This window comes from Eretmochelys imbricata, chromosome 2, assembly GCF_965152235.1.
Source record: "Eretmochelys imbricata isolate rEreImb1 chromosome 2, rEreImb1.hap1, whole genome shotgun sequence".
Lineage (NCBI taxonomy): Eukaryota > Metazoa > Chordata > Testudines > Cheloniidae > Eretmochelys > Eretmochelys imbricata.
The window spans coordinates 253,714,243-253,741,198 of record NC_135573.1 but is presented as its reverse complement, the minus strand read 5'-3'; the positions used below and the strand labels follow the sequence as shown (position 1 = coordinate 253,741,198).

General features: G+C 42.2%; 1 protein-coding gene across 7 annotated transcripts in view; it reads right to left on the bottom strand.

Moving 5' to 3' along the window:
• Nucleotides 1–26,956, bottom strand: part of KMT2C (lysine methyltransferase 2C) — a 334,572-nt gene that overhangs the window by 82,056 nt on the left and 225,560 nt on the right. For 4 of the 7 annotated variants that reach the window (XM_077808386.1, XM_077808385.1, XM_077808390.1 and 1 more), the window contains exons 14-23: nt 24,481–24,600; nt 19,065–19,181; nt 14,702–14,803; nt 14,431–14,535; nt 13,011–13,192; nt 12,526–12,690; nt 11,812–11,921; nt 6,463–6,528; nt 4,288–4,506; nt 2,019–2,147 (exon numbers count right to left, since the gene is read on the bottom strand). In XM_077808386.1, the coding sequence (XP_077664512.1) occupies nt 2,019–2,147; nt 4,288–4,506; nt 6,463–6,528; nt 11,812–11,921; nt 12,526–12,690; nt 13,011–13,192; nt 14,431–14,535; nt 14,702–14,803; nt 19,065–19,181; nt 24,481–24,600 (1,315 nt within the window). Of the gene's footprint in view, nt 1–2,018; nt 2,148–4,287; nt 4,507–6,462; nt 6,529–11,811; nt 11,922–12,525; nt 12,691–13,010; nt 13,193–14,430; nt 14,536–14,701; nt 14,804–15,127; nt 15,172–19,064; nt 19,182–24,480; nt 24,601–26,956 lie in introns of those variants that run through there. The other 3 variants (XM_077808388.1, XM_077808389.1, XM_077808392.1) reach the window with 3 other exon arrangements.

Genomic DNA, 26,956 nt, shown 5'->3' with positions numbered 1-26,956 from the left:
CAGCGCCTGGGCGGGAAACGCAGGGAGGTAGGCGGAGAAACGGGGATGTGGCATGCTCAGGGGGAGGTGCGATGGGGGGGGAGGGGAGCTTGGCTGCCGGTGGGTGCAAAGCACCCACTAATTTTTCCCTGTGGGTGCTCCAGCCCCAGAGCACCCACAGAGTCGGTGCATATGAAGTCAATATGGTCGAGAACTTAAAAATTCGATGCTAAGAGACTGAAAATCCCAGTGATGTTTGACCCTGGTGATATTCTAAACAAAAAGAGCTCTCAACATGCTGTTTCCATCCCGTCCCGTACCCCATCCTTATTTAAAACTTCAGGGAAATATTTTTGCTCCAATTGTCCAATAAGTATTTGTAACTACAAAGATTATCAATAAATGCAAGGTGATTGATTCACCCAACAACTGACAACTGAATTGCATACGAGTCTGAACCATGTTCAGACAGTATGAAAAACTTACCCTTATCACAAGGGTGAAGTTTTGGAATAGCCTTCAAAGGGAAGCAGTGGGGGCAAAAGACCTATCTGGCTTTAAGATTAAACTTGATAAGTTTATGGAGGAGATGGTATGATGGGATAATAGAATTTTGGCAATTCATTGATCTTTAAATATTCATGGTAAATAGGCCCACTGGCCTGTGATGGGATGTTAGATGGGGTGGGATCTGAGTTACTACAGAGAATTCTTTCCTGGGTATCTGGCTGGTGAATCTTGCCCATATGCTCAGGTTTCAGCTGATCGCCATATTTGGGGTCGGGAAGGAATTTCCCTCTAGGGCAGATTGGAAGAGGCCCTGGAGGTTTTTTGCCTTCCTCTGTAGCATGGGGCATGGGACACTTGCTGGAGGATTCTATGCTCCTGGAAGTCTTTAAACCACGATTTGAGGACTTCAATAGCTCAGACATAGGTGAGAGGTTTATCGCAGGAGTGAGTGGGTGAGATTCTGTGGCCTGCGTTGTGCAGGAGGTCGGTCTAGATGATCACAATGGCTTTTAAGTCAGCATTTCTCAAACTGGGGGTCCCAACCCAAGCGGGGGTCACAGGGCTATTGTAGGGAGGTCGCAGCATTGCCACCCTTCCTTCTGCACTGCCTTCAGAGCTGGGCAGCTGGAGAGTGGCAGCAGCTGTCCAGGCACCCAGCTCTGCAGGCAGCGCCGCCACCAGCCGCAGTGCAGAAGTACGGGTGGCAGTACACTATAGTGTGCCACCTTTACCTCTGGGCTGCTGCTGGCGGGGCGCTGCCTTCAGAGCAGGGCATCCAGCCAGCAGCTGCCACTCTCCAGCTGCCCAGTTCTGAATGCAGTGCAGTGGTAAGAGTGGCAAGATCGCGACCCCCCACTACAATAGCCTTGCAGTCTCCTTTGGGTCAGGACCCTCAGTTTGAGGAACACTATTGACTTTTGTATACTTTTACTCTATACTATACTAGAGGGTAAAAGTACACAAAAAGCCACATTTCATGGGGGAGACCAGATTTCACGGTCCGTGATGCGTTTTTTGCGGCCGAGAATTTGGTAGGGCCCAACTCATCACACACTTCAGAAAACAGGTAGTAGATACCTACAAAAGTATTCTCTTTAAAGAAGCAAAAAGCCTCACACTCATACTTCATTGAGCCATAGATACACATTTTTATACAATACAGCATATATGTACGTTTACCTGCAACATATATATCCAATTAGAAAAGCACAGTGCTTTCTTTTCTCAAGTTAAATAATCCATAACTGGCTGTAAATCTGAATTGTGAACCAGTACTTACAGCAGAAGGGCAGGACTGTTGCTGTGCAGCAACCTGAGAAAACATACCTGGATAATCAGACAGTAAATTACTTTTAACCATAATAGAAGAAACTACTACATTGCACAATGAGGAATGAACCACCCAAAGAAGCCTTTCCTAAACATGCTGTTTAGCCTTCCTATTTCTAAATTAATAGAATATTTACATAGTAGAAAAATTAAGCGTGACAAACAAATTGATACAAAATGCTCTACATTATGTACCCTACCAGGTCTGTATGGCTTTCTCTTTCTCTTTTTGACCCCATCAGCTCCTTCTGTCACCTTAGTATCATCATCCACAGTTTCTCGTTCTGGGCTGGAATCTGATTTTCCATCACAGTCCATAAGATCACCTTCTGGAGAAAAGACAGAATTATAAACTAAACCAAAAAGGAGGAGGAAAATGCTTGCATATAGCCTATATAGAGTGGGATTTTCAAAAACATCTAAGAGTTAGATTTTCCTTGTGATAAACTGACAATGCAAGGGCGTGTATAGTGGTAAAATGTTCCATCTACATGAATCTGTGATTCTGCATAGCTCTATTCTATTGAGTTTCTTATACTTCCCTCATCACTGTAGGATCTGAGGGCTCTGAAGTAGCGCTTTAAGTGATGTGACTAACATCTGTCATATTCAGTTTGTTTTCTTTCTCATCTTCTTCCCAAAGGGGTAATTATGTGTGCAATGTAGTATTTTGTTTAGGTAGGGTTCTATTTTGAGTTGTTTTTCTTGTTTGTTTGTTAAATGTACACATTGCTCTCTGTTTCTGTAGAGAAGGCAGGTCAAAAGAGTGAGCCTTGCACTTGGAGCAGAAGGTGGTGAGGTTTGGGATGGTCCTCAGTTTTTTGAGAGTTCATTCCACAGTCTTGGGTCTGCCCCTGAGAAAGCTCTGTCTCCCACACAGACAAGCTTTACTCTAATGTTAGAAAGTTCCACTGTGCCAGAAAAGCAGAGTTGTCATCCAGAAATACACATTTCTTCCAACCAACAACAGATCACGATTAAAAATATGCCAATCAAACAACTGCCTTGCTACTTATATCAACAACTTAACATGACACCATACTACAGTTAAATAATCACTTTATCTCAAGAACTCTCTATATCTACAAAAAGCCTCTTATGACATTTAATCTGATTAACAGCAAGACAATGTTGCATAAACAGAAAGCATTTCAGAGTGTGGTGAGGTGGGGGAAAGTGGCTGCATTCCACTTTCAATAGACACTTGTGTAATTTATTTCCTGACTTTCACACCTGTATTTAGTAACCCTTTCCTCAGGTTTAGGATTAACTTGACAGTCCACAATACAATTATCAGGATATACAGTGAACTCCACTTAAACCAGATACAATCCATTTTCCAATCCAATTTCTGTCCTGTCTGGGATTATGGAGTCAAACAAAAGCTCACTTGGCCAGGGAAGTAAAAGAATGTGCTGCTTCCGACTGGGGTCAACAACTTCTTCTCTGTCAGAAATGGCAATTCCATGCCCTCCCCAGATCCTCTTTGTATCTAGAGAAGGATGAGTTGAGACACCCCCAACAAGAAATTCAACTATCCCTGACTACCCTCTTATGCCATCTCACCCTTACTTTTGAGCATCACATTTGAAAGAAGCCAGGAAGTCTGGATGTCTCTTTGTTAAGCCCTGGGGCTACAACTTTCTAACAGCATTTGCTCTGGGTCTGAGAGTCTCAGAGTGCGCTGTGTACTCCCCATAGTGTGCAAAATTTTCAGTTGTAGAGCTGGTGTCCTATGGAAGGGCAGCTAGACCTTCTGTGCTGCCCCTGCTGTTAGTCTTAAAGACATGGTTTCTGTATGGGATAGTTCATAGGGGCCGACTTCCACTGTTCCCAGTGGGTGCTCAACTGCCCCCCCGGCCCTGCATGCCCTTGCCCCGCCCGCATTCCATCCCTTCCCCCAAGTCCCCGCCCGCTTCCAGCCCCCCATTCTGTCCCCTTCCCCCAAGTCCCCGTCCCTGCCCTGCCTCTTCTCCGCCTCCTCCCGAGTGCGCTGCGTCCACACTCCTCCCCCCTCCCTCCTGGAATGACCTAAGCACTGCTGAACAGCTATTTGACAGTGGGAAGCGCTGTGAGGTAGGTGGAGGAGCAGGGACACGGTGCGCTCAGGGGAGGAGGTGGAGGAGGAGGTGGAGCGGGGGGTGAGGGGAGCTTGGCTGCCAGTGGGTGCAGAGAACCCACTAACTTTTCCCCGTGGGTGCTCCGGGGCTGGAGCACCCACGGAGTCAGTGCCTATGGAATAGATGAAACATGAACATAAGTAATAGGAAGGTCCAGCTCCTTGAAATGGACAGCTACCAACACTGAAAATCACGTTTCGCACAGTTACTCCATCTTAACCATTTAGCATGAGAGTGAAACAGAAGCACCTATATGAGCAGTAAACAATACATTTAAAATACAGCCACATGTACAAATATATGCATGTATTGCAACAAATATCAAACTGAAAACATGCCACATACTGACCATTACCTCTACTGTCATCCATCTCTCCATCTCTGGAATGCTCTGATTGGATATCTGGTGGTGTCTGTAGCACCGCTACACTGTTCTGGTTTATTATCTTCAATTTAAGCTTTGGTTTTGTCCGTTTTCTTCTTGGCACTGTAACAGTGAGGCTCTGTAACTGAGACATCCCCAATTCTGTCAAACAGACTCCATCTTGGGTATATGTCTTCGGTGGGTCTATACAAATTACATGAATCGTAACAGGAATATAAAACTCTTTATACTTTGACTCAAGTCTTGGATGAATTATTTGAACACTTCTTTAAAGAGTTAACCATTCACATAAATGTCAAAGCATGATAGACTCTAAGCACTAGAATTTGAAGGATATCAGTATAAATAATACAGAGGTACCTGACACTATCTTATAAATTACAGACAAAGCTTTATAATTTACAGTGTAATGTCAAATACAGTAACACAACATGACACACTGCAAGAACTCATTAAAAAGAATGGTTGCATTACAGCAGCTGATGTCTTCAAAAGGTATCCAGAGCTGGACTCCTACCTGACATACTCATATAACTAGACCAGTCTGATATTTTTGGTTTCTGCCACCTGTCTATCTAGATACTTATGTGGTCTTCAAGCATGGTAGTATTGGAATGTCTCATGACAATTAATAGATTTTACCCTCACAAAACCCTTGTGAGGTAGGAAAGAATTATCCCCCATTTTGCAGAAGGGGAGCTGAAGATCAGGGTAGATTAAGTTACTTTCCCAAAGTCAGATAAGAAGTCTGTGGGTGAGGCCTGGTCTATACTAAAAAGTTAGGTAGACCCAGCTACGTTGCTTGTGGGAGGTGAAAAAAGTGCCGTAATTAAACTGACCTAATCCCTGGTGCAGACAGCACTAGGTCGATAGAAGAATTCTGTTGACCTAGGTACCACTTAGCGGGGAGGCGGATTAATTATGCCAATGGAAGAGCCCCTCCTGTCGGTGTAGGCAGTGTCTACACTGAGGCGCCACAGTGGTACAACTGCAGTTGTGCCACTGCAACATTTCAACTGTAGACAAACTCTCAGCCAGGAATTGAACCCAGGTTTCTTGAGACCTGTGAGACTGCCTCTCTCCAGTGACGTGACAGGGCTATTAAGGTGTGGTGATAAGCATGTGCTGACAGTCCCTAGTTCTCAATGTAGGCAGGGATCCTTGACTCAAATTCATTTCCTCTGGCGATCAGCAGAGTCCAAGTTTGGTAACCTTCATTCAGGGGCGATACAAAGGCAAACAGCACAATAATGGTAATCACCAGTGAGGCTAATTAAATACCGTCTGGACAACATAGCTCTTACAGATATTTCAATATGACAAACAGTAACATTCACTCCTTTTAAACAAATGAACAAAAATGTCTTCTTACACAACATCCCAAAAGGGCCCATCTACAGGTGGTTTGTGCATATAATCATTTATTAAAAAGATATTTCTCTAGTGAAGAAATAACCCAAATATTTACAGCAACATTTTTATTCATTGTATTGTACAACAGTTTTGTTGTATCATTTTTTTTTTTTTTTATAGATTGCAAACTCTTTTTAAGACAGGAAATTCCTTGTCATAGGTACCGACTTTTACTATATGCAAGTACAGCATCAAACATAATGGGGCTGGATTGAGACCTCCAGGTGCTAGTATACACAAACAACAGTAATTGCTGTGGCACCCACAGGCCCCAGTCCAGATTGGGCCCACCTTGTACTAGGCACTTTACAAACACAGGAAGCCCTAAGCAGTTTACAGGCTAAGGTCCTGATTCTTCAATCACTTATGGACATGCTTAATTTTAAAGCACATGAATAGCCCCAATGATTAAAATGAGATTACTTGTTATCAATGGGATTATTTATTGTTTACTCATGAGCTTCAAGTTAAGCACGTGCTTAAATTTTTGCAGGCTCAGTGCCTAATTTAAGATAATTGTAACAAACTGGGTGTGACAAATAATAGAAGATCTAGAGAAGGGAGACAAGGGAAACAATAAACCTTATACCTTTTATAATGATAAAAGATTCTTAGTGGTGCATCTATGATAAAATCATAGAGAAAACAATCTCTATCTTCCAAATAAAAATATCACCTAAAATTATTCTAGATAATCAAAATATTACACATTTTTAAAAAAATTACCTAGTTCTTTTACTTTTGAAACAATCTGAGATGCAATTGATGGGTCACAGCAGTCTGAGGAAGGTACTGAAAAATAAAATTAAATGAATTGAAATAAAATCAAATAACTCATTTATTGGGATAGTGCAGAATTGATTTAAGGTGACAATGTCAACTAATTTTCATTTAAACTTTTTTTTAGACTCTTTTATCTTATTGGCAACACATGCCTGGAACCTTAAAAATAAAATGATTACTCTGGTTGCATTCCCAACATCATTGAAAAGATGGCTAACAAGCAACTCTGGGGCCATCAGGAACACTCAGATTTCCCAGACCCAAGTATGGTAGGGAGACTACATTGGCTGTGATCTCGTATTAATGGACAATGAGCAGGTGAGTATACTGAATCTTTTACAGTGTCAAGCAGTTGGCTGGTGACAGCAAGGTTTTGCCAACCTGATTGTACATTATGGCTGGGCTGGGCGGTATCACAGAACAGTGATTCCTTTCCTTCCAAAGAATTCCCAGAGGACTGCACTGGTCAATCATTCATTGTCCCCAAGAGCTCCCTCATGTGGGATTTCAGAGGGCTCTATCCTGTCAGTCTTATTGTACAATGTGTATGTGAGGCTATTGTGAGAGCAAGTGAGGTTCTAATACAGAGAACATGCTACTCTAGGTCTCTTGTAAAACCCAGATGGAGCAGTTAGACCATTTTTCAAGATAGGAACATGAATAAAAGTGAATTGGCAGAAACTCAATCTGGAAATGATGCTAGTGGGTTAGTGTCTGCTCTTGTGACTGATTTAGACTGTCACCAACTCAGACCAAGGATTGTAAAGCACCATGCACACCTATGGTGTTGTATAAACAACAAACAAGGAGATCCACAGTTATGGGATACTATTTTGGGGCTTGGAAGTACTTTTTCCCCATATTATTTTAATATAACATTTATGTCCACTCCTTTCCTGTTATCTAGGTTTCTGTGATCTCCAGAATGAAATGTTACATGGGGCAACTCTAGAAGGCCATGCAGAAGGAATAGATGGAGGAGAATGTAGTTGTCTCTATTTGATTTGGGACCTAGCTACACAAGAAATCACCTATCTCTGCATATACACAATTATGGATCTTGAAGTCAGCTTATGTGTTTACATATAAGTTGCTGAAATAGCAGCTTTTTATTTTTATTTTCTTATCAAAATAGAGAATAGATTAATAAAAAGGGAAATATTTAGAATCTAGAGAATAATCCTCATAGAAAATATTCAAAAAATTAAGACCAGTGAAAGTTTGGCCTGAACAAATCAACAAGACTCCCTTAAAAATATCACGGAATAATACACTTATGCAACACAACTTTATTTTCTGTCAGTGTCATTTATACAAGCTTTAATTATATTATGCCAGAATTACAGACCATCTGAGAATGCTATATGGTGAAAATCACAAAATAATTAGCTAAGCACTTTGATTAATAACTTAAAATAATCAATCAACAATCCCCCAACAGTGGAAGAAATTAAGTGACATACACAAGAGTCAAAAGTGAACAGGAAAAAGTAAGGAAGAAAAGATACACTTGAAGATGAAATTTGGAAATAGGTTTTGAAGTGATGAGATAGAGGGAAAACAGGAAAGCCGCAGGAGGAAAGGCACAAGTAGCTCCAGTGAGACTACAGGAAAGGACAGAAGCAGGCAGATACTAATGAGTGGAGTGGGAAGGTCAGTAGACTCAGACTTCACATATGAGCTCAACTGATCTAGTCCACAGAGTGTTTTAAAACAAAAAGGGCAATTTTGAACTGGAACAGAAGTAAATAGAGGTGATTTAGGATGGGGTGATTTGGTATATTTCACTGATAAGCAAGACAGTGGTATTCATGTACATGCTGCAGTGTGGAGACTTGGGGCTTGTGGAGGTCAATTAGGAAAGAGGTGCAATAGTCAAACAGTTGATGGCAAAGGTGAAGTCTCTAGAGACAAAGTCAAGGAAGTTGCACAAACAAATTATGTTTTGACAGTGCAATAGACAGATTTACAGATAACTGAGATAAGAAGATTAATACAGATAATATTGAGAAATGGCAGATCTGAATTGAGGATGGAGACAGAAATGGAATGGTCTTCAGGGATATTCTTCTTGCCGAAGGGGAGAACTAAAGAAGGTGTTTAGGGAGGAGTCTTTAGGGATGGTGAAAGATATGTAGAGTTGAGTATCAGTGGAAAAAAGGTAATTAAGCTCAGAGTACAGATGGATGACCGAGAGAGCAGTTAGGCTATGTCTACACTGCATAGTTTTGTCGCCAAAAGCAACACCGCTTTAATTAAACTGCTATTGCACGTACACATTATGCTCCTTGTGTTGGCAGAGTGCATCCACACTAGCACCTCTTGCATCGACACAGAGAACAGTGCACTCTGGGTAGCTATCCCACTGTGCAACTGGCTGCAGGATGCTTTGCGAAGGGTTTGTAATGCCTTATGGGGAAGGTACAGCATCACATGATGCAGGTTTCTCAGTCCCATCATTCCACAGGCACCCTACTAGATTGTCAGCCGCTTTTCAACTCAAGTGTGGGGGGTGGGAGGGAGGAGGGGAGAGAGGGTGAGACAGGGAGCATGTGCATGTATGGGAGAAACAGAAACAGAGTGTGTGTTGGGGAAGAGTGAGTGTGTCGGCATGCTGTCTTTAAGTTCAGACAGCTGCGGGAAGCAAGTCCCAAGGCAAGGTGAAGAGGAGACCCCCGACATCAGCCCCGGCCTCCCTCCCTGGCTCTGCCAGTATAGCAGTCTCTCACATACACACACATCCGCCCCGCCTGCCTGCCTCTTTGTTCATAGAGCAGGAGCATTCCATGTTAATGATTTGCTCTTTGTTGCTGGAGCTGAGCTGCATACTCAGCTGTCAGAACTTCCGGGAGCTTTGAAAGGAGAGGGGCGCATGCCGGCAGGGCAGCTGAGTTCAAAACAGTAAACCGAGCGGTCACGGCGAGCATTGTGGGATACTGGGGGAGGCCAGTTATGGCGATAAAACAAACAGCAGCATCTGACACTTTGCCGCTTTAAGTTTGCCACAAAAAGCTTTACGCCTCTTGTCAAGGTGGTTTTATTTTGTTGCCAAAACTGAAGAATTTTGTTGCCAAAAGTGGCATTGCAGTGTGTGCACCTCCACTGTTTTGTGTCCAAAAGCTGCCTTTTGCTAACAAAACTCTGCAGCATAGACATAGCGTTAGACTGAACAAAGCAGAAGGTTGCAAATTTAACCTTCCAGAAGAGCAGCCTTAGGGCTTATCTTTACTGCTAAAAGAACCCGGTACTTTTTACCTCGGGGTAACTAACACATTTGAGATACCCCAAGATAAAAACATAGGGAAGATAAGGCACTTTAGTTTTACTGCAAGGTATGCTTTCTGCGGTCAACTCCAGGTGGAAATATAGGACTAACCTTGGCAAGTTTATCTCATGGTAAAATTGATGTGCCTTGTCTTCACTGTGTTTTTACCTTGGGATAGCTCACATGTGACGGTTATCCCGAAATAAAATCACAGGTTTTTTAGCAGCGAAGACAAGCTCTAGAGCAGAGGTTTCACTGCCACCAGGGACAAATGAAAAATGGTTCAATATATAGGAGAACCATGGCAAGAGAGAAGCAGACACACTTGCACAATTATGGGGTGGTTCTAGAAGACAGAATGGTTTCCCACAATGCCAAAGGCTGCAGTGTGGTCAAGGAGAACAACAAAGGAAGAGAAGAACCATCAGCCGCAGAAATCAGTCAGTCAGTCCTATAAAAGAATGGGTAATAAGACAATAGTGTTGCCAACTTGTGCAATTTTTTCACATGATATAATTCTGGCTGGGACTGGAGCCAGTCTTGTGATAAGATGTGAAGCTATAGTCCTCTAGCTAATATGAGCCCTCTGACTGGCTCTCTGACTCACTTGCCAGCCTCCTGGAGCAGAATAACCAATCAGTGTTGCTCCAGGCAGAGCTCTCCTCCATCCTCTCAGCAGCCCAAAGCCATTCTCACAGGAGGGCAGGGGGAAGGAAGGATGTAAAGAGCCCAGGGTAGCTCCACTCCCTCCTCCCCCATCACCTGTGAGCGACAGGAGGGCACCTCTGCTCCTCCCCCACACCTGCAACATCCAGCCTAGGAAGGAATTGCTCCTTCTCTGCCTAGAAGGGGAAGAAGAGGACCTGCTGCAGCCCTCCGAGGCCTGGGAAAAGAGGCTGAAGAACCCCAGTAAAAGCACAGGTGAAGCTGGGGGGCAGAACTAAGGGGGGGGAGGTAGCTGATGGGAGGCAGAACTGAGGGACAGGGGACATGGGGAATTGACTGCGGGAGAGCTGAACTGATGGGGTGCAGTCTGGATTGAGGGGAGCAGAATGAATTGCTGGGGTGGGGATGGGCAGACGTGGAGGTGAGAGCTCCTTCAGCAGAGACCAAAATAACTTTCCCAATAAACTTGAGAGATTGAAGTTTGACAATATTGTCTCACTTGCTCACGCACACAGGGGATGGGTGCGGGGAGGGGTTCAAAAATCAAATGACAGACAACCCCCCGTACTCCAATTCATTTTTTTTTCAATCATTATTTTTGGAACAGTCTCATGATTTTCGGGGATTGGACTCATGACTTTTGATCTCTTAAGGGAGTCCAACTCATGATTTTTTATCTCTTCAGGCTGGCAATACTGTAATATGGAGAGAGCATGGCTGCAGCTGTTAAGTGATTTGGATGCTACTCCAGCAGAGAGTTCTTTCACTGATGGTAGTCAAGAAGGAACTGGCTACAAAGTTCTGGGGGCGGAAGTGGTGGCATTAGCAGTGTGTAATTGTCGAAGATAGAGAAAAGGTCACGTACACTCTGGATACCACTACTGCTACCTCAGAAGGCCTGAAAGTGTTAAGTTCAGAGAGGTTTGCCCTGTCTGGAACTGGAAGCCGAGATTCTTGTGCAAATATCTTTAAGGAGTATGAATTCTTTTTTCCCAGCTGACAGCTGGGAAGTTGAGCTGTGTTTCATCTTCCCAACACCATGATTTGAAACAGATCTCCGGCTCGCGTAGGGTTTATGGATATTAACCCAACCCATCTTCAACAAACTGGTCATATTCCCCCTCTATATCACATAACTCAACCGTTGACAATCTGCTAAATCTTTTCTGATGCTGCAATGGCGCTCCTACAGTCAGTCACTATGGGGTGCTAAAGAACTAGCCTCTAATAATTGGAAAGCCTCCGTTCTGCAATGATCGAGGACTTTACCAACCATAGCACAGAACCATAAAAACATTCCCAAACCTACTGTATTGCATTGTGCACAGCTGCCAAGTCATCGGTTTCAAAAGTCCTCTTACCATTTGTTGGTGGTATGTACGGCCTACACATGGTACAGTCAAAACCAATATCAGCTATGCTTTCCACTTCCTCTTCTGTGTTTAAATTCTGACAGATTGCATGCATCCATCTAGAAATTAAATGGGGGAGGGGGAATACAATTTAAAGGAAATGGCTAACATTTAAGAGACCCAAATATCAGTATATGGTTTTTGAGGTAATAATAAATAAAGGAAATATTTATATAGTTTGATTATTTTAGGAAGAAACAATGATGATCCATGTTCTCTATGTATGCTTTTTCCTGTACATGTGTTTAAATACTGTAAACACTCCCTTACATTATCTATCACCCTTAATAAGAAGGAAAACTATATTTGTGTTCAGACACTTTTTAGCATTGCTTTGCCTCTATATGTGATGGTCTGTTTTGTTCTTATCTATTTATATGATACTCTGTCAAGTACTTATAGATTTATACTCATAACAACCCTGTGAGGTAAGCAAATATCACTTTTAAAGATAGCGAACCAAGATACAGAGAAATTTAGTAATTTGCCCAGACTCGCACAGGAAATCTGTGGCAAAACTGGAAAATGAATTAATAAATTCTGAGTCCCACTTCAGCTGGCTTCACCACAGGACAACCCTTCCTCCCATCCGTACCATGTTACATCATTAGCGTAAAATGTGACTCATAGAAAATAATTTCACAAAATGTTAGAAACTCTTACCTATCACATTGCCTACACTGAAGAATGAGCTCTTCTTCCCTATAGTTGCGAAAGCAGACTGGGCAGTTAGATAAACTTGCACAAGGAGCACACTGTGTGTAATTGTTTTGCCATTCACTTCTTAGACCAGGAGAAGTTGCTCCACAGTGTCTGCACCAAACACACCTGCAAAACACAAACAAGAATGTCTTTATTGTCTTGGGTTCAAAGTAAGATTGTTTACACTTGCAGCATCCTTGGCACAATACACAGTATTAATGGAAGACAATGATTTCCACATTAAATTGTGGCTGATCAAATAAGAAATCTGGTAGGTGTTTTTGTTCAATATATGCCTGCCCTCAAACATTACTTGAATTAAAAGAGAAATTATGGTTAAACTGACATTGGAAATACTTAGCTGAAATATTTCAATACTAGTTTTAAATACAGTGAAATGAAAAAGAAACAACATTAAACATTTCTGACACCAGAACCAAACACACCATTTGCACTTCCAGCCTCCTTTGGGAACTGTCTGCAGTGGGGGATCTAGGCAGTAAGTGTGGTAGCTGATGTCACAGTCATCACAGAGAAGCAGTCTTCCTGGATCTGTAGCTTTCCCGCAGGCTTCACACACTGTGCACTCCAGGCACCTCCATCCTTTACTGAGCACCACCTTAGTAATCTGCAGATAGGAAGGCAGTGTGCAACTTATTCCCAAACAACTGTAGAGGCTTTAAATGTTGTATACATTTATTTCAATATAGTAAACATTGGGTCCACTGCTGATCTGGCTAGGTAGAGGTGTAAAGAGATGCTGCACCTGTGCTGATTATCTGCATCACTGGTAGCAACACAGGAAGGGAAGCAAGCTTTGCAAAGCTGCTATATATCCCCTACTTGCGCAGGTGGGTGGGGAAAGTAGCAGAACGGGAAGGGACTGGCTGGAGTGTAGGTTCTGACACCACAGTGTGACAGCCTGTGTAGCTCGGCAGCATTCTGGGAACATATGCTGTACTGGGGTCTCTACCAGTGCAGTTTACTCCCTCGGAGCAACAGGGGAGTCACAAGCTCTTTCCCAGGCTGCTCATGGGGAAGTGCAACAATACGTTTGCCTGTAGCAAAGCCAAGATGGAACTCATTAAAAAATCCTGTTTCATTCCAAATTCTTTGTGAGGCCTAACACTGGGGTTTTAGTGAGTAGAACCAAATCATCCATTTGAAGTTATTTAAAATATAATTTAAGAGTATCATCTGAATGCAGAACCAAATTATATTCTCATGAAAAATGCACACAGCATTTCATAAAGCACATGTAAAAGCAAAGTAAAACCCAATGGTATCTTAAAAAATACCCACATTTTACATAACTGCACTTATATAATGAGCAACAGACAGTTTATATGCTGCAGTAAATAGCTTATTATGTGCTTGCTAAATCATCTCATACCATTCAAATTTAATTTTCTCACATTCTCTCCTAGACTAATGAATCTGAAATGTATTAACTACTCTAGTTGCTGTCAATTCTGACAGCCAACAGACAAATTGAATCAACTAAACCTGACACCCTAGCAAATGAAGTTGCACTATAATTTCTTTCTTAAAAAAATTCTGCTCGTGTTAAGATTTTAAGCTTATATTTTAACATGTTATTTTAACCAACAGCTAGATTAATAAGTGCTATTTATGATTGTGAAATTAGAAAAAAGGTTAATTTCTCTTGAGGCAGTGCATACTATAAAATGACATTTAATTAAAGTTTTTCACAAGTTGCATACAAATAATGGTCACATTAGCTGAAGAATATTTAACAAGATAATCACTCTCCTAATTATGACAAAACTGGAAGCAATGAGGTGCTATTCAAGTACAATATGCAAACAATATTGTCAAATAATTTTAATGTAATAATGTACTTACCTTAATACTGACACAGTAGGGATGGTAACACTGACCACACTGAGAGCATGCAAGCAACCTGCCCTCTGCACCCTGGCCAAAACTCCCGCAAACTACACACATATCCTAGAACAACAGAAAGAACAGTTTTCAAAGATGGGCAAATACACAACATCCAACACTATGCAGCTGCTCTAAAGTAAAACCCCACCCGTACATTGGATAATTCAACTCATAACAAAGACATTTAATCCTTTTTCATTACAACCATCAGAGTAACTGGTATCCCAACCTGATGTAAAGTGAACTTGTCACTGCTAGAAAATAGTACAACTGTATTATGCATCGAGTTTTCTTCCTCATCCTTGTTAGATGAAACATCCATGGTTGTGACCTACAAAAAACAACATCATATGAATATATTTTCATAGCTGAAGATACAAACTTTTCACTCTTGTTTACTACTGTCCTTCTGGAACTGAACAAGTAGTACAATATTTCAGAATATAAATATATACAGACTATCATAAACTGTAAAAAACATTTGCTGGTTTCAAGATCTATATTTCTGGGTATTCATCAGGAAACCTTGCAAATGTTTATTAATACAAAGTAATCACCAGTAAAATCCACATTTGCCAGAAGTTACACACTGGTGGCCACATTGTACCATTTTTTTCATCATGTGGAGGGTCCCTTCTGCTTAACTTTCGCTCACCACAAAGAAAGATGTCAAACGTTTCTGCAGCAGTCTCTCTTCCCCGTTCCTCCAGATAGTACTCTTATGCATCTTGGGATCCACATGGGGGAAATGGGAAGGCAGTGAACAGGTTGACAGAAATGCACTTTGTGCTAAACAGAGGTTTATCTGAATATGCTAAATTTGCTGTTATTCTTGCTCATTAATAAACAAAGCCCATTTAATAGCACATTTTAATATTAAAGGTGTAGTATATACCCATAATTGAAGAACAATGAAGCTCAAGCAAATTATATATTATTTTTTTTTTTATACTTGATTTAGATAAGTACTCCGGTTGTATTAAAGAAATGATGGCTAGCAGTTAAGGTTGTGCAGCTGTTCCCATTCATGGGTTTCTATAGGGTTTTATACTGTGATTGTGAAAATTAACTCTGGTTTGAAAACTTTGCACAGACATTTAGACCACAGCCAATAAGCAAATTTCCTCCCACAAAAAAACCAAAACAAAAATCAATTTAAGCATCTAGATTATATGAAGGCAACACACATAAAGCCCCCAGACAGATATTAGGATTTTTAAAATGTGTTTTTGTGCTTCCGTAACTCAATGTTTTCACTTTATTTTAAACAATTTTTCCATACTTTTAGACCTGAAGACACTTATTTCATTAAAATATTTTCAAATAACTGAGCCAGACTTTAAAAAGCTATGTGTTATGTATAAAATGGTCTTCACAAAATGCAGCAAGAATTTTAAAAATGCAATATTACATTGTAATTGCACATAATTACATCATTACATATATTTATACTGATTCAATAATGAGATACAATTAGTTACATAAATAAACAATCATAAACCAGGCTTCCAAAATAAGCCAAAGATACTAACAAACCTTTATTAGAAGATTATGTCTGGGAAATAAACCCAGAAAAGCAAGACAATTCACTGTTTTCTGATTTAAAATCCAACACAGACTTGTCACCCTCCTGAGCCATATCAGAGTGACCAAGGATATATGAAAGACAACTAACATCTGACAAATTCATAATACTATGACTGGATTTCTCAAACGCATAAGCTTGAACAATAATTTCTAACTACATTTTTTCTATGTTCAGTCACACCTGGTATAGCACTAAATAGAATGCTTGAATTATCAACTTCTCATATTAGAGCTTTTTAAAAAAAAATATAGGGAAGGAGAGGGCTAAAAATGGTGATATTTCAATCCTTTGTTTTTTATTTGAATGAAGGGGGTCTACTACACTAGGTTCCTTTGATTAAGAGTAGCACTATTTTGCCTGGATTCATGAATTAGGTGTGTAGTTCCCCTGCCTCTTGGTTGAACAAAATAATTATCATAATTTTTCAAGACTGTGGAGGAAACATTAATGAACAGCTAAACTGTTTTGACTATAGGCAAATCTCCCTATGTATGATGTTCTGCTAGTTTAGATGATCCAGCCAGGACTCTTGCGCTATGAGCCAATAGGGACTGTGAGAGTTTGGAAGATGAAGTACATAGTCCTAGGGATGAAAACATTTTGCGTGGCTAAGTGTCATCTCCTTCAGGAATAGTACTTATGGTGTCTTCTCCAAAAGGATTCTGTAAAACCCTTTGAGAAAAAGAATCTTTTTCTTTTCCTGCCTTTCTTCCCCACTGCCACTTGAGTTGACAAATGTGGATTTTTTTAAAGTGCGTTCCTCATAAACCTCATGTTGACAATGCCATTTCTGCTTAAACACTATTTTTAACCCATGTAGCAGCTCACCAGTCCAAACATCGTTCTGTGGCAATGCTAACTGATGTCAGCACAGCTACAAGAATAATTAAATAATTTTCGTTAAGTGTTGCTGGCAAGTCCTACTAACTTAATGGGAACTACTTCTGTGCACCAGAGGGCAGAATTTGAGCTTTAGAATTTGGAGGATCAAACTATCACAATTTTGAGGTGATCCAAAATTGTAGGACCTAAAATCCTTGGCTAATTGTACCCTTCTGCAGAAAAAGTAGCTGAAGTAGTAGAGTGGGAACCAAGAAACTCTGCAAGTTTGACTATATGGAGCTGCCAACTACTCATCCCTCCACAGTGGCTGGGGCATCAGGTGGTTGAAGGGGTATGATCTCCTAATGCTATAAAGTCCCATACGTGGAAAAAAGACCCCAGGTGCAGGAGATGGCTGGTGCCTTTGCACTGCTACCTTCCCCCTTGCTACCACTGTATAGCCACCACATCTCAGTGCAAAATCTGTCTTCTTTAAGAGTCTGATCTGGTGCTCACTGAAGTAAACTGAAAGGCTGCCATTAACTTCAATGGGCATAGAATAAAGCTTTAGGCCTTCATGGAAAAATTCTATACAATTTAGTAGCAAATGTTCACCTTTCTATGTGTAGACCAGGGGTCTCAAACATGCGGCCTGCAGGGTTATTTTCTGTGGCCCGCCAGCTCCCCGCGGCCCCTCAACATTTATCTAGAGCAGCTCTGGCCCGGCGCGCATTGGGGACAGGGCAGGCTCCCTCCCTGCCTGCCTGCCTTGCCCCCACACCGCTCCGGGAAGCGGCCGGGACCTGGGGGAGTGGGGCACAAGGGGTCTGTGTGTTGCCCTGGCCGCTCCTCCAGGTACCTCCCCCGAAGCTCCCATTTGCTGCGGTTCCTTGTTCCCAGCCACTGGGAGCTTCGGGGGAGGTACCTGAAGGAGCAGCCAGGGCAACATACAGACCCGTGCCCCACTCCCCCAGGTCCCGGCTGCTTCCCGGAGCAACGCGGGGGCAGGGCAGGCAGGGAGCCGGCCCTGCCCCTGGTGCGTGTTGGGCCAGACCCGCCCCCGAACCCCTCCTGCAGTCGAACCCCCTGCCCTGAGCCCCCTGCTGCACCCCAACCCCCTGCCCTGAGCCCCCTGCCGCACCCCAACCCCCTGCCCTGAGCCCCCTGCCACACCCCACACCCCTCCTGCACCCCGACCCTCTGCCCTGAGCCCCCTGCCACACCCTGCACCCCTCTTGCACCTCCTGGGGCAGGGAGGGGACAGCGTTGGGATGGGGATTTCAGGGAAGGGGTTGGAATGGGGGCATGGAAGGGGTGGGAAGAGGCGGGGAAGCGGGGGGGGAGAGGGGTCAGTGGTGCAGCCCTCAGGCCAATGTACTAGTCCTCATGTGGCCCTCATGGTCATTTGAGTTTGAAATCCCTGGTGTAGACCAACCTACAGAATTAGACAAAAAGGAAACCATATTTTCTACTGAATTTTATAAATGTTTAGTAATTATTTCTGTAAAAGCTATTGGCTGCACTCCTATTAAAATATTAGGCTTTTCCATAAGTGTAAATTAGTGCTTTGTAGCATTAAGATAGTTGTGGATATTCAAGTTGATATCAACAGCTACGCCCCTATTCAGCAAGGTATGTAAGCACATGCCTAACTTTAAGCACATAAGTAGTTCCAGGAAGCCAATGGGACAACTCACATAACTAAAGTGAGACGTGCTTATGTTCTTTGCTGAATTGCCCTAAGAAGAAGAGCTTTCCATGGACAGCTCTTCATCACAGACCCCCAATACCCCTGGAGTACCCTCAGGAGAATAACAACAGGGTTGAGAGAAGGTGATATAATCCAGTATAGGTCTTGTTTGCCCCATGTCTACTGGGCCCAGTGGAAAGCTCCCTTAATTAGTGTCACCTCCATGTGTGGAAGTGGAAAGAATGATCCTCAACCATATCCTTTTAAAAGGGAATGTAGATGATGTAAAATTGTTCTGGATCTATTAGCTACAGGTTAGTCTCCATTTTTATCTAAAATATATAATTACATTTAATGAAAACTAGAATGTTATCAAAACTATTTCTCATTGCTTATTTTGTTTAGATACAAAATTTCTCTAAAAAAAATGAGAGCTGTAATAATGAAGTTACACACCAAACTACACACATGATTAAAAAGATATGTTCTTACCCCTGGAGTGACAACAGCCCCAATCCCATTCTTCAGTTTTGATCTACCTCTGCCACCTCTTCCTGAAAGACCCGCACCACGTGGTCTCCGCTTCCCTGCGAATCCTGATCCACGGCCCTATTTAATATACAAGAGCAATTTAAATACAACCCAGATCTCTTTTAGTGTAGGGACACTTCCTTGTAATTATAAATAAGAAGAACTGTGGTTTCAAGTGGATATAGGCAAGCCAGACCACCATTATTAAATCTCTGCATAAATTGTAGTAGAATACCTTTAACTTCAGACTAAAACCTTTTCCTCTGTCTGTGGTCTTCAACCATTATAAAAAGGATTGCCTTCAACAAAAGTACTTAAAACCTGTCACACACTAATTTTTACTACAGGCACAGCTGGTAATATTGAAATACATTTTCTCCCTCTTGCCTAGTACTCCAGCTAAACTCTACCTCTTGTTCGATTCTTTAAGAACATGCAGCTCAGACACAGCCAGGTGTGTTAGGACTGTTGCGTGGGCACTTTACTGGTTATACAGTAGCTACACTTCTTTGCTGTAAATAGTCACACAGACATTAAAAGTTGTTAGGGCTTGATCCTGCTCCCACAGAGGTCAGTGACTAAACTCCCACTGATTCAGTCGGAACAAGATCAAGATTTCAGTGTTTAATTTGTTTAATACCCTAAAGAAAGTATTATTTATAATACTAAAATATTTTTATTTGTAATATTTACACTTATTGCTAGTGGTTTGTTCTTTTTCCCACCCTTGTTTAATCTGTAGATTCTTGGTGACAGTGCTGAGTTGGGATCCCTTAACTGATGAGGTGAATTTAAATACAGAGAATTGGGGGTGGGGTGGGGGAAGGGCGAGGAGTAAATTTCATACTTTTTCAAATGTTAATTACCTGACATTATTATTAATTAATTTGGCTTTCATGAATAAGATTTTTTATTTCACACTGAACTAGAAAAACAAAATAAAACAAAGCAAAAGAAAACACAGAAAACTCACTGATCACTTCCAAAAGAGGAAAACATTATTATTTGCTATGTCTCTATAGAATTGTGGCTGATATTTTTCAGATCACATCTGAACAGATTACACATACCTTAGACCTTTTCTTCTGTTCTTATACAATGAGAGTTAAGGTATATATTCAATACAGCAGATTTCCTACTATGCTTTTCTACTACTAGATACATAGCATTTGTCCTTGTTTTAAAAGCATTTTAAGAAATCTATGTTAACAGCTACTCTACTCTAACTTAATTTTGCTGTCCACAAAATATCTACAAGTCTACAATCTCTATCTGAATGCTTGCTCCAAACTATTTTACGATGCCAAAAATACCAAGACAAAACAATTCACTCAATAAAAGGAACGTACTGCCTTTGAACTATGGTACTCTCCTTAATGTCAATGGAAGATGCTCTAGACCAGGAGTTCTCAAACTTCATTGCACCGCGACCCCCTTCGGACAACAAAATTACTACATGACCCCGGGTGCAGGGTGGGGTAAAGCCCAACCCTGCCACCCTGGGTGGCAGGAGAGGGGGCCAGAGCCTGAGCCCTACCACCCCTAATGGGGGTGGAACTTGTGTTTCAGTGTCAGCCCTGGATCCCAGCAAGTCTAATGCTAGCCCTGGCAACCCCATAAAAATGGAGTTGCGACCCATTTTGGGGTCCCGACCCACAGTTTGAGAACCGCTGCTCTAGACTAGTGGTCTCCAACCTTTTTACACCCAAGATCACCTTTTGAATTTAAGAGCAACCTGGGATCTATCCGACCCCTTCCCCAAAGCCCTGCCCCACTCACTCCATCCCCCTCTCTTTCCCCCACCCTCACTCACTTTCAACAGGCAAGGGTAGGGGTTTGGAGTTCGGGAGGGGGTATGGCTCTGGGCTGGGGGGTTCACAGTGTGGGAAGAGGCTCTGGGCTGAGCCTGGGGCAGGGGATTGGGGTGCAGGAGGGGGCGAGTGTGCAAGCTCTGGGAGGGAGTTTGGGTGCAGGAGGGGGCTCTGGGCTGTGGCAGAGTGTTGGGGTAGAGGAAGGGGTACAGGGTGCTGGCTCTGGGAGGGGGAGGTCAGGGCTGGGCCAGGGGCTTGGGGTGTAGGAGAGGGTATAGGGTCAGGCTCTGGGAGGAGGGTCAGGGCTGGGGCAGGGTGAAGGAGGGGGTACAGAGTGCTGGCTCTGGGAGGGGGTCAGGGCTGGGACTTGGGGTGCAGGAGGGGGCTCAGGGTGTAGGAGGGGGTATGGGGTGCTGGCTCTGGGAGGGGGCTCAGGGTTGGGATGTGGCCTCCCGCCAGGCAGCACTTACCTCCGGCAGCTCCCGGTCTGTGGTGCAGAGTGGCTGCTGCCAGCTAAGGCAGGCTCCCTGCCTACCCTGGCCTCACGTCACTCCTGGAAGGGGCCAACAGGCCCCTGCAGCGAGGAGAGGGGGGAAATGGACATGGCTCCGCGCGCTGCCCTTCTCTGCAAGCACTGCACCCGCGGCTCCCATTGGCCACAGCTCCCTGGTCCCGGCCAATGGGAGCTGCAGGGGCGGTGCTTGCAGGCAGGAGCAGTGCATATAGGAAGACCCCTGCCCTTCACCGGGGCTGTGCTGGCCACTTCCGGGAGTGATGTGAGGCCAGGGCAGGCAGGGAGCCTGCCTTAGCAGCAGCACTGCTACAACACCAGAGATCACGACTGACCAGTCAATCGTGAGTAACTGGCTGGTGATCACTGCTCTAGACCCATGTGAACAGCTTCCGTTAATATTCATAAGAGTTCCATGGATTTAAGGTAACATTATCGCCTCAATAGGGCCAATAGTATTTTCAGATATACCATCCCCTATTTTAATAGAAGATATAGAATAGTGGTTCTCAACCAGGTGTTCAGAGCCCCCTGGGGGGACGCAAGCAGGTTTCAGAGGGTCCTCCAAGCAGAGCTGACATTAGACTTGCTGGCGTCCACAGCAGAAAGTCGAAGCCCCAACCCTTGGGGTTGAAGCCCAGTGCTCTGAGCCCCGCTGAAGCTGAGCAACTTAGCTTCATGGGGTCCCCTGTGGTGTGGGCCCGAAGGCAGATGCCCTGCTTGCTACCTCCTAATGCTGACCTTGACTTTTATACACAGAGAGACTGTTGTTGCGGCACAAATGGGCTGTGGAGTTTTATAGCATGTTGTGAGGGCCACAGAAAGAAAAAGATTGAGAACCCCTGGTATAGAAATTTGTGGTGATAGTTATTGCAAGGTAGAATCCAAATATTCCACTAGTAACAATATTATTGGAACTATAAATTAAAGTAACTGTGCACTGTCAGGCAATGCAATCATACAGCATTTTAGAAATAAGAATAAGGAAGGAGGTGTTGATGGCTAAAGTTTCTTTAAGTAGCCAAGTGAAATGTTTAATTTCTCCCCCTCTCTGTATAGAGTGTAAAATATATACACACTGCATAGAAGATTCACTTTCTTTAGAAGTAAAATGCTTGGACAAATTCCTAACATTGCGTGTTTTAGATTGCACATCAGTATTTTTATTTTCACAAGACTAACAATGTGACAGAAATAGCACAAACCTGTATCACTGTTAATGCTGGACATTATGCTGAAAATTAATGTTTCAAGCAGAAATAGCTAAGATAATATCAAATTAAAATAAAGCAAATTAGCATGATCATTAAAGTGAGATGAAAATAAATCAATTGAAATCAACATCAACCTACTTATGGTTTTATATTTTTTCATTAAGTTTTTTCTCTCTCTTTTTAGTGTTGTAATAATCCCAGTAAGGGCATGTCTACACAGAGCAGCAACATACACTTTTATTTATTTTTTTGGGGGTAGGAGTGGGGGTGTTGTAATCTCCAAAGCACGCCAATGTGTTGTGTGTTAACTGGTCCATGTAAACTCTGCTGGTGTGCACTAGAAGTTCTCTAGTGTGCTTTAATGTGGTGCTGTTTGAAACAGCATTATGCTAAAGCACACTAGGGAACTTTCAGTGCACAGCAGCAGGGTCTACACTGGCCAATTATTAGGGTTGCCAACTTTCTAATCGCACAAAACTAAACACCCTTGTCCCACTACCTGCCCCGCCCCTTCTTAAGGCCCTGCCCCAAGGCCCCGCCCTCTCCCTCTGTTGTTTGCTCTTCCTCCACCCTCACTCACTTGCTCATTTTCACCACACTGGGGCAGAGGGTTGAGATGCGGGAGGGGGTGAGAGCTGTGGTTGGGGGTGTGGGGCTCTGGGCTGGGGCTGAGGGGTTTGGAGTGTGGAAGGGGCTCAGGGCTGGGGCAGGGGTTCACGGTGCGGGAGGTCTCGGCTCTAGAGTGAGGCCATGGATGAGGGGTTTGGGGATCAGGAGGGGGCTCTGGCCTGGAGCTAAGGGGTTTGGAGTGTGGGAGGGGGCTCAGGGCTGGGGCAGGGGGTTGGGGTGCGGACTCTGGCTGGGGGTGCGGGCTCTGGGGTGAGGCAGCATGCAGAGCCGCTTGACCCTTCCACCTAGGAGCCAAGGGATGTGTCACTGCTTCCAGGAACTGCGGTTCCTGGCCAATGGCGCTGTGGAGCCAGCGCTTGGGGTGGGGGCAGTGCGCAGAGCCCCCGTGACCGCCCCTGCGCCTAGGAGCTGAGGGACATGTTGCCTCTTCCAGGAGTCATGAGGATCCAGGTAGGGAGCCTGCCAGCCCCACGCCAACTGGAGTTTTAATGGCCTGGTCAGCAGTGAGGACCAGAGCCGCCAGGGTCCCTTTTCGAACTGGTCTTCCGGTCAAAAACCGGACACCTAGCAACTCTACAATTAATGCACATTAGTGTGCTTTAGAAATCACCCCCTTAAAGTGTGCATTGCTGCTCTGTATAGACAAGCCCTCAATTTCTTTGTTTTTTTTGATGGTACCTATCAGTGGGACAGTAGCCTGGTCCCTTCTAAGACAGTCAAATAGTTTTTTTCTAAGTTTAAACATATGTCACTGTGAATGCCTTTTGAAAAATGTCTCCACAGCAACACACTTTGCAACAGCCCAGAGCTCAGTCCTTTTCAGTCTGGCTCTCCTTACTGCCAGCAGTCTTCAGGACACACAGACACACTCACTCTCTCTCTCACTCAAGTAACTCCTTGACAGCTATTTAACAGCAATAGCCAAAAAATAGTGAAGTACTAAAACATAGTTCATTAAAAATTGGTAATGCAAATTATCTTGCCATATAAAATTCAAAAGTTATGCAATGCCATCACATTCCGTGTATGCTTTAATAAATTTATATTTTTGTAATTTAAAAGCTTCAGACTTTAACAGTTTTCTTAAAAAGTCAAAGTTAACAGTGATAAAATGGAAGATTAATTCAGTTGATCTATACATAGTTTTCATTAGTAGGCTCTATAGCAGAAAGATAGCAATGGATACATGAATATAAATACAAATTATTTACCACTTTGATGCTCCAAATGGCACTGCCAGGAAGCTGTCTGGATTTAAAAATGTCCCGACCTTCTGAAATGTCTGGGGACCAGGAAGGTGGGCTCACTGTATTATTGGTACTCCAAGCCCCCTAGGATACGGCAGGTGAGAAAATAGATGTATAAAACTCAGCAACATAAAAATAAAGAAATAAAAATAAAATAAAGCAAGCAACTAAAAGTTTCTGAAAAGCAAAGCACATGCAGGCATAGGCAATTTCTCCTAAATTTACTTAACTGCTAAACTAGTTTATATGGGGAAAATTTCAACCCGCCACTGAAATTTATGTAGAGAAAATTTCAACCCTCAGTGAGGTTAAAAGGTCTGCAAAGTGACTTTAAAAAAACTACAAAGTGAAAATGTGAGAAAAGAGGGTTGACTGATGATCATCATGTCATAGACAGGAATCATAGCAACACAGTAAATCTCTAAATTTCGGATCACCATGCCAAGAAGATACTATTTTGAGATCATAGATGGGTTTTGAGAGTACATTCCCTTCCATATCTCAATCCACATCTTTGAAGGAAGAGACGGCCTTGTATCACTTTTTAAATATAAAATTATTGATAATCAAAACAACATGTAGGCTGAGAAGCATGTAAGACACAGAGATAAAAATAAAACTAAAACATGAAAAAAATGAAAAATAAATGTGAGCAGTTAACAAAATACCTCTGACCTGCAAGTACACCACAAACGTACAATTATAAAAGCTCACACCTATAAATCATAATTCCAATTTTTTTATATTATAACAAACTATAATATCAAACAATGTCTAATATAATATAGGATATATATAAAGCTGAATTTTAAAAACATAATCATAGTTTTATTTTAATTTGTATTTATACAATGTCCAGCACGATGGGATTCCAATCTGATTGTGGTATTTGTGTACTACCATAATATAAAGAGTAAAACAACAAGAATAGGATTAGCAATACTGTGCTAATTTAAGGATGGGTGGAGAAACCTGCTGATGTTCCTGCAGTTCTTACTCAGACAACAGAATGCATCCGATGAAGTAAGCTGTAGCTCACGAAAGCTTATGCTCAAATAAATTTGTTAGTCTCTAAGGTGCCACAAGTACTCCTGTTCTTCAGACAACACTGTTATTGAAGGCAGTAGAAGTTTTGCTTAAACTCTGTGTAAGGACTTCAGGATTAAGGCACAAATGATTTACTAAGGTAATTTCGTTTTAAATTTACAATTTAGCATGCCTTCAAAGTAATAAATTATACTAATTTTAACACTCCTTTGGAATTAAGCAAAAACATAGCTAAGATTAAGATTTAAATGGTATAGGGAAAAATTGGTTAATTTCCAAAAAGACTACATTCAGCAATAATTTAGGCCCCTAATCCAGTATGTGAATAGTTCCAACTATTCACATATGTAAAATACCTACACACACAAGTGTTTGCAGGATTGAGGCCTTAGAACATTGGCCTTTGTGACAATAAGTATAAAGAAATATACACTGGCTTCACACATCACAAGTTTTTAAAATGAAATATAAAACAATGTCAAGCAAAATAAAGTGATTTGGGAAACAGTTTCTTTTAAATCCAATAGCTGATTAAAACTTTTACTTCTGTCAGCATTAGTCTACATACAGAAATTGTAGCACTTTAACTTTACCAATATAGTTAAAAGCTATAAAAGTCCCCTAGTGTGGACACAGCCATAATAGTATAAAAGTGCTTTATATGAGTACTGTATAGCTATTTCTGCAAAGGACGGGGAATAACTTTTACTGATATAACTGCTTCCATCGCAGGGGTTATAGTGGTATAATGATATTGGTTTTAAAAGGAAAAAAGCACACTCTACCTGAAATAGTTATACTAGTACAAAAACTGTGTGTGGACCAGGCCTCAGTAAAAATAAATCCCCGTCACCTTGTGTGTGTAACAACTCCCACTGAACTCAGTGGAAATGGAAAGACTACCAATGAAGTTAAATTTCTCTGTGTTGAAAGTATTGTAGTTTTACCAATCAGTAATTTTGTTGAATGGTAATTATTTTTATCAATAACATTAATTGTCAGAATAACATTGTCAGAGATGTTAGCAGATCAGGAGCTACAGGAAATTTAAGATGTCAAGTCTTGGCGACTAGTCAGGCTTCTCTTTAACATCAAGGGAGATAGAACACTAGCTTCCAGTTTGGGCAAGAACAAGATAATTTTCCAGAAAATTAAATTAAAAATCTTTCTGGGATTTCAGATTTGTTTTCCCCTAAAGAACTAATGTTCATTATTTGTCAGGTATTTGTTCTTTACCCATAACAAAATAATGGACATATTCTGCATATCAAAGTCCTCCCCTCATCTTGTGTTTATAAAGGAGAGAATATACCACTTGAAGGCCACAATCCAAAGATCTCAAAACACATTACTCAAACTACTGTTTAAGACCTAAAACCATTTAGAGTCCTAT